Source organism: Lactuca saligna, chromosome 4 (assembly GCF_052625555.1).
Source record: "Lactuca saligna cultivar CGN05327 chromosome 4, ASM5262555v1, whole genome shotgun sequence".
Lineage (NCBI taxonomy): Eukaryota > Viridiplantae > Streptophyta > Magnoliopsida > Asterales > Asteraceae > Lactuca > Lactuca saligna.
This window is the reverse complement of record NC_136420.1, coordinates 76,778,819-76,786,973: the sequence shown is the minus strand read 5'-3', so window position 1 is coordinate 76,786,973 and position 8,155 is coordinate 76,778,819. Positions and strand designations below refer to the sequence as shown.

Here is an 8,155-nt window from a genome sequence, read left to right as displayed (position 1 = left end):
ATGATTTATGGCGGTTAGTGCTTCTGGTTTTATCAGTTATCCCGTTGTGATTGATTAGATTGAGATCATATGTGATAGAATGTGGGGCCGGAGGGCCATGATGATCAAGTCTTAATGGAGTATACCTTGAAGGAGAAATTAAGTTCGTTTCCGAGAGATTTTATTAGTGAGATGCCAGTTGGAACCTCAAGGCTCAGGGATGAGTAGAGATGATGCTTGTTGGAGGAACAAGGTTTGAGTCGAGCCATCGGCTGATGGATGAGTCGTCACTTTTTGTGGCAAGAGTTGCGTTGTTCCCGTTCCTGGAAAAGAAGAAGGAGCTAGCGAGTTTCCGGTTTCAAAGTTTGGAGTTAGGCCCTATGGAGTAGAATTGGTGGTGACCTTTTCAGGGTATTTGAGCAGTTGGTCTGTTGTGAGGTATTTTCTTATACCATTGAGTCATTGGTGGAGGTTGAGATGGAAGAGGCCTAGGAAGGTCTCTTTTGAGTATGGCATGCATTTAGCAGCAGTTTCAGGTGGTTAAGAGGAGTATATCGGCACGGTGGCCCTCGTTGTTATGTTATGTGTCAGTTGTGAGAGTGAGATATTGTGCTTTGATGATGATTCCCATGTTAGGAGGTAGGTCGAGGAGTCAGAGACGAGGTGTCTGATAGTGCATTACTTCCGAACTGAGGGTCAGGGTTATTTCAGAATAGTTAAGGTATCTGACGGTGTGTTAGCCTGAGATTTCGAGACGGCCAGAGGCAGTCAAGTTGGGAGGATTTTGGGATTATTGTCTGAGCTATGGGATATTTGAAGTCGCTTAGTTTCCATCATTAACATCATTGAATGACTATGTGGTACGTCCAAGAGTGAAGGGTGATGTAAATGGAGAAACAGTCTGTGGAGTAGATTGTTGGTATGCCAATTGGTGATGGTTCGAACCCTGAGTAAGGGAGAACTGGGTGTTCTATTCAGAGGATCAGCGATCTGTTCAAGTGTGGTTAGAGAACTGGTTATGGAGGTCTATGGTGCGGACATACGAGACTTGGTTTATTGGTAGATGAGGCGAGGTGCAAGATAGGAAGATTTATTAGTATGTCTTTAAGAAAGGATGTGTGAATTCTCGGCAGGTGGCCATTGGTCAGAGAATTTCTTGTGGCTTGGGATTTTTTAGGTATGCAAATGTTGAGTTCGAGGCGGTTGGGTCACTACGTTCAAGGAGCAATAGCAGAGATTTGCGGGTATATGTATAGAATGTGATTTATACTCCAGGAGGGGAAGTAGTTGATTTGTCAACCAATTTCATAATCAGTATGAGAAGTTTCCTATGGGTAGTGATCAGTAGAGGATGGAGCTTTGGGTTTTTGTCAATGTGTTCTAAGTAATTGACGATGCCTCATTGTTTTAAATTAGGAGATGGAATATTCTGAGGTTATAAGTAGTGAAAGAGGAAGATCAGTTGTGAAATCCTAAAAGAGAAATGCGGTATCTGAGTATGATGACGTGAGTATGAGAGTAGTGGTTAACGCATGACATCATGAGGTTCTGTGATGGTGCTCCAAGGTATCTAAGTATGATGTCCTAATTTCGGATTATTTTAAGTTTTGAGTTAATAGATGGCAAGTGGTATAGCAAGTATCTATAATTCCAGTGGGAGCCCTTCGGCTAATTGACATCAAGCTAGATTATTTAAGAATGTGAATTGCAGCGATAAAATGAGTTTTGTCATGACGATTGCCGTCAGGAGTAGTGATGCATATTTTTTGATGGGTGTATAAGCACCTATCGATGTTGAGCTGCGGAGCATGAGTCGGTGAACTCAGTGTGGTAATGCTTCATGATGAGGTTATGAGGTGATAAGAGAGCAAGTGAATCCAGGTAGGAGTATTCACTTGGGGTCATCAGGAGAAACCATGGAGTGAGCCCATGGTGAGTCAGTGAGCGAGAGAATGTTGTAAGGCTATGAGGAGCCGCAACATCCATGAGTCAGCAAAAGATAGTGTCGTGATACTACGGGGAGCCGTACTATTCACTATATAGTGGGAGAAGGCTGTGATACTACGGCGAGCCATAATATTCACTAGTCATTGAGAGAATGTCATAATACTACGGAGAGCCATAGTTTTCACTGGCTAGCGGGAGAGTGTTGTGATACTACGGGGAGCCGTAGTGTTCACTAGTTAGTGAGAAGGTGTCGTAAGCCTGCACGGATCCGTAGCACTCAATAGTTGATAAGAGTAAATGTTATTCCGTGGGGAACTATAGTACTCACTAATCAGAATATGATGGAGAAGAGTTCCTAGGCTTGAGTAGCCTTGTCTTTGAGTTTGTGGGAATTTGGTGGTCAGGCCCTGGGTGAGACTTGGGTCTACCTAATGGTCGGGAGTCGTCACATTGTGAGTGAAGGCATGGTAAGAAAAATCAGAAGGAATTGGATGTAGCGATGTATGCGAGAGTTGAGTTATGGGTTATTAGTTGGGTGCTTCACTGGGATGAGTGGTTCCAATTTCACGTTGGGTCCGAGTCTCGAGTTTGAGTTGGCTCTAGTGGTTTATTATAAAGATGAGATGAGATTCTGAGCTTAAAGGTGGGTTCCTTGTGATAAGTGTTGTGTTTCATATGATTTCTTAGACCTGTGCAGGTTAGTTCGTTTGTATGGAAGAACTACGAGACGTAGAGAGTGAATGAGTGGTAGATGTCACACCCCGGCCGTCGGCAGAAACACTGGGCAGTGTAACGTCATTTCTCGTATCATAGTTATCAACTTCCTGAAAACACATGCAATTTAAAATACGTCAACATAAAGTTGGTGAGTTCACAGGTTTTGACTCCATATAAAAAATAACACTTTTTCTCAAGTTCAAAAGTATAGTTTTGAAATTATTATTTTGACTCTCCAACGTTTAGTATATGTATCCTAGGTATAAAAGTTTACTTACCAAATAAGTATATACCTATAAGTCTCATATACTATGAATATAAGTGTTTCTAATTCCATACAAACAAAAGTTGCTACGTATAAATCTTATTTCAATTCTATACAAGTAAAACCGCCACGTATAAATCTATTTCAATTCTATACGAGTAAGTAGGAGAGGTATAGTGGTAAACTTAATATACAAGTAATATACCTACTAGATTCTTATACTTAGAGTATAAGTCTTTGGGAAACTTATAATTAACATTCATACTTGTATATCGACACAGTATAATGCTTCTAAAGTTGTGCTACCATGAGTATGTAGTTGCGATTGTATGACATAGTCATATACCTCCTATTATTATTACAAGGATTACATGTTGCGGTAGTGAAAGTATTACACCTTGCAGTAGTACAAGGATCACACCTTGCGGTAGTACGAGGATCACACCTTGCGGTAGTACGAGGATCACACCTTGAGGTAGTACAAGGATTACACCTTGCGGTAGTTTCCGCACGTTTCATCGACGTCGGAACAATAACAAATAAAAAGATAGTTCATCACTCGCTTTTGGTTAACTGTAGCTAACAGTCACAAGTGGGGTGGTCAACCCATATATTATTTATACGACTTCCTCGCTCAAACGAGATTAACGAATACAGGTCAGAGGACTTTCACTAAGATCCCCGATCTTAGATGATGAATACAGTAGTAGCTCAGGTAGACTTTGACAACATTCTATAGTTCTAACAACAAAAGCATTTTCATGTCTAAAAGCATAAGTTACTAGAATATTCTTTTAAACATTACTCCTAATTTCATAACATTTAGGCAGTATAACAACTATAACTTGAAGTAAAACCAGGTTTTATCTTGACATAAAACCAATAAAAACAACACATAACGTTTCTAGCTTTATCTTGACATAAAACTAATAATAATAACATATAACATATCTAGTTTTATCTTGACATAAAACTAATAATAACAACATATAACATATCTAGTTTTATCTTGACATAAAACTATTAATTGCAACATACTATATAACTACACATATAAAACTTCCGAATATAACTTCGGAACTATATCGCACACAAAATATATATAGAATCCTAAGTATAACTCAAGATCTACATTAATATAATAACATGATAACACGTTGATAATAGTTGTATATATTCAGAATATTATATTTAAAATAACTATATCCCGGTTAATATAACTAGGGGTGTAAGTGAGCCGAGCTAGTCGTGAGCTACTCGGAATCGACTCATTAAAAATTTGACTCGAACTCGATTTAAATGAGCCTGAGTCGGGCATGAGCTTTATTCGGGGCTCATTTATTAAACGAGCTCGAGCCCAAGCTTTTAAACCGAGCTCGACTAGGGCTCGCGAGCTTAAACGAGCCTATATAAATTATAATATAAATATATTTTTCACTCCTTATATTATATATGTATATTATTAATAATTTGTTTCCTTAATTTCTTTAATCTTTATATGAATTGAAATCCAACCAATCGCCTTTGCCGACATTCCCCTTACTCCACACACGCATACAGCATATACCCTATGACTACGAGCCTACGACGATCGAACATGCCATTACCCATTTACCATCTAGGGCGACGATAATTAATCCATGATTTCCAATTGACGATCGATTGTAAGTACGTAACAATTGATTTCCGAATCCAGTGGATGTATCAATTGACTGATTGAGTATACGACGGTCTGCGGTCGATGTTGCCCTCCCGAATCCATCTCGTTCTCAACAGCCAACACTCAACAACCAACATGTATTAATAATATTTCATTCCATCACAGTTTATATTGAATCGATTGGTATCAGTAATATGATTGAATGAATCGATTGTAAGCACTAAGCAGATAAACACAACAGGTACCTGTTTGTCAATTTTTGTAATTAAAATCGACACTCCTCAAATCAAAAGGTACCTATTTGTAAGCAGTTTATATTAAAATCGACACTCTTCAAATTGATTGGTATTAGTAAAATCGGCACTCCTCAAATTGATTGGTATCAGTAATGTAATTAAAATCGGCACTCCTCAAAAGTTCATATACTTAGTTTGCTTTTCTTTTCTTAACTGTAAGATGCTCATATAATCATATTAATTCACCTGTATGCAAATTGCAACGTGATCACATGTTAGCTGTTTTCAATTCACATTTTTGACCCTAATGTTTGACCAGATGCTAGAAAATGACACACATGTTTTTGAAATCACATTGAGTTGTTTACTTTTGCATAAATATTATGTGTACTTGTTGGTGTTCGTGGTGTTCCAGTGAGTTGTTTAATGTTGCATAAATATTATTTCAAATTGATGTATCTATGATTTGTATTGTTTTCTTATGAAGATTCAATAGATGATGGAGAGTCTAAAACAAGCCTATTAAGTCCAAACAAAGGAATGGGGGTTGAAACAGGTGTTGGGATTGATAATCCATCATCCCAATCAGTACATGGTATGGATCACACAACCACTCCAAATGAAGAAACAACTAGTCAAATTCCTAATGAAAATGAAAGTGTGAGAGAAAAAAATAACGAAACCGATGAAGATGAAGTATAATTAACGAGAAAACAGAAAAAAAACATCAAAAGTATGGGACGACTTTGTTGTAGTTACACTCCGGGATGGTACGAAAAAAGTTGAATGCAAACATTGTAAGTCAAGGTTGGCTATTACTGGTTTAGGTCCTACATCATCATATAAAAGACACCTAAATAGCTGCATCCCCCATAAACAATCGCTAAAAAACCAACAGATACTAAATTTTCAGCCTAGTGTGTGTGATGTGGATTCTGTGCCACCATTGATCGGACCGGATACAAAATATGATGAAAACAAGATGAGGGAGGCCATAGCTAATTGGATACTAAGTACTGAGCAACCGTTTGCTACTGTGGAAGATGTCATGTTTATGAAAATGATGAAGACAGCTACTCTATTGTTTGAGAAAGTAAGCAGAGTTACAATTACATCAGACTGTTTTAAGGTATACGAGCATGAGAAGAAAAGGTTGAAAGCCCTTACAAAAGCTGCCTCTAAAATCAGTTTAACAACTGATTGTTGGAAGTCCTCGCATCAGAAAATTGAGTATATGGTTATTACTGCACACTTTGTAGATCATAATTGGAGGTTTAACAACTTGCTCAATTTTAATATTTAATTATTTATCTTTTTCTTTCTATCATATTTTAATTATATCTCAACGTTTTTCTACAGATTACAGAAACGTGTATTAAGTTTTGTACATGTTCGTCCTCCTTGTATTGCGGTTGATATTGCTGATGGTATTTACAAGTGTTTGCAAGAGTGGGAAGTTAATGATAAGATTTTCACCATCTCAGTTGACAACGCAGCTTATAATGACAAAGCTTGAAGAAGATTGAAAGAAACTTTTTCGCGTGTAAGAAAACTTTAATGTGGTGGTAGATTGTTTCATATACGATGTTGCGCACACATATTGAATCTTCTAGTGAAAGATGGTCTTGCAATAATTGATCATATCATTGGTGATGTTCGTGAGGCTATAAAGTATATTAACAATTCGGAGGGTAGACGTCTAAATTTTTTCAAAGGCTGCACATTAAATGCAAATACGTGATCGGAAGTTAATGCTTGATGTTCCAACACGATGGAATTCAACCTATGATATGTTGTGCATGGCTTTAAAGTTCAAAGATGCTTTCCCAAGGTATACTCAAATATAGCTTAAAGTTTTTAACACATGTTCATATTCACTAACACTTTAATTGTGGTTTTCTCAGGTATGCAGAGTATGAACCACATTTTCATCACTTGCCAACTGACGAAGATTGGGAAAATGTTCAAAGCGTATGTGAAAATTTGAAGGTTTTTAAGGTTTGTGTTTAATATGCATAATATTTTATTAATAAATGATTTTCTTTGTTGACTAAATCCAACGATTATGCTTAGGTGTGCACAAATATCATCTTGGGCAGTGATTATCCTACTGCTAATTTATATCTAATTGAAGTGTTTAGAGTGAAGCAAACTCTTGATAAAGGTTCATTATCTACAAACAATTTTATTCGTGATATGGTGAAGAAAATTAAGGAAAAGTTTGACAAGTATTGGGGTGAGTGTCACCTTGTAATGGGAATAGCTTCTGTGTTAGATCCACGGTTCAAGATGAAGTTGGTTGAATTTTGCTTTCCCACACTTCATCAAAATACAGACAAGAACATTAAAGAAGTGAAGAATGCACTTTATGAAATGTATTCAAAGAATTTAGAGATGCATGATACATTAGTTAGGGAATCTGCAACACATGGAAGCGAACATGAAAGAAATGTTTTAGGGTTGAATGAAGGTACATCACTTGGATCTGGATGGGAGGCATTTGGAGAATTCATAAAAACTGCAGATTTGGAGAGACCAGAAAAGTCAGAGCTTGATATGTATTTAGAAGAAGGTGTTTATACGGAGAAAGGACAAACAGGAATGGAATCATTTAATGCTTTAGAGTGGTGGAATGTGCACAAGTTAAAGTACCGTGTTTTATCATTGATGGCTAGAGATGTACTTGCAATCCCAATTTCTACGGTCGCATCTGAAGCAACTTTTAGTGCCGGCGGTAGAGTTATTTATCCATATTGAGCTTTATTGGGGTCCAACACGGTACAAATGTTGATTTGCGGAGGAGATTGGATTAGGCAAGTTCATGGAGTCAAGAAAAAATTAAAGGTATATTTGAAAAAAAAAATCAAAACCACATTATAATTGTTATTTTAATAGCTTAAATTATTAATTGTCAACCTCTTTATTTTGTAGAAGTAGGAGTTTCCTATTGAGGTTTTACTGCCTGAGGTGAACACAAAGTAATTGAAGGTAAATAGATGTGTTAAACAACAAATTCTTAATCTGAAAAATATTTCAAAAAATGATTCCTTTGTATATTTTACAGGTTTTGTGTATTTGAGGAGTGAAGTTGCATAAAGGAAGATTTTTCTATTTCTAGTCGTTCAGTAATTAGGAGTTTAACTACTGTTTTTGTAATTTGAGCTTTTAGTCTTTATGTTCTTATATTTGGTTATATTTTAGACATTAAATCAATGCAAATGGAGAATCTATGAATGTCTGTTTTGAACTTAGAATTTGGATTATTCCCTTGAATATATGATAATAAATTAAACGAGCCCAAAAACCATAAACGAGCTCGAGTCAAGCCTAAGCTCCTTTAGGCTCGCATGA

General features: G+C 36.8%; 1 protein-coding gene across 1 annotated transcript; it reads left to right on the top strand.

The window, feature by feature from the left end:
• Positions 1–6,531: 6,531 nt before the first annotated feature.
• LOC145039775 (zinc finger BED domain-containing protein RICESLEEPER 1-like) lies at positions 6,532–7,561 on the top strand. The gene is made up of 3 exons (XM_078987786.1): positions 6,532–6,635; positions 6,709–6,802; positions 6,878–7,561. The coding sequence occupies exons 1-3, from the start codon at positions 6,532–6,534 to the stop codon at positions 7,559–7,561; spliced, it is 882 nt and encodes a 293-aa protein (XP_078843912.1).
• Positions 7,562–8,155: the final 594 nt, after the last annotated feature.

What these genes read in the sequence shown, in the direction of transcription:
- LOC145039775 (XM_078987786.1), top strand. Translation starts at nt 6,532, where the DNA reads ATGCAAATACGTGATCGGAAGTTAATGCTTGATGTTCCAACACGATGG. An exon ending in TTCAAAGATGCTTTCCCAAG is followed by an intron (nt 6,636 to 6,708) that starts GTATACTCAAAT and finishes TGGTTTTCTCAG; the next exon opens with GTATGCAGAGTATGAACCAC. An exon ending in AAAATTTGAAGGTTTTTAAG is followed by an intron (nt 6,803 to 6,877) that starts GTTTGTGTTTAA and finishes GATTATGCTTAG; the next exon opens with GTGTGCACAAATATCATCTT.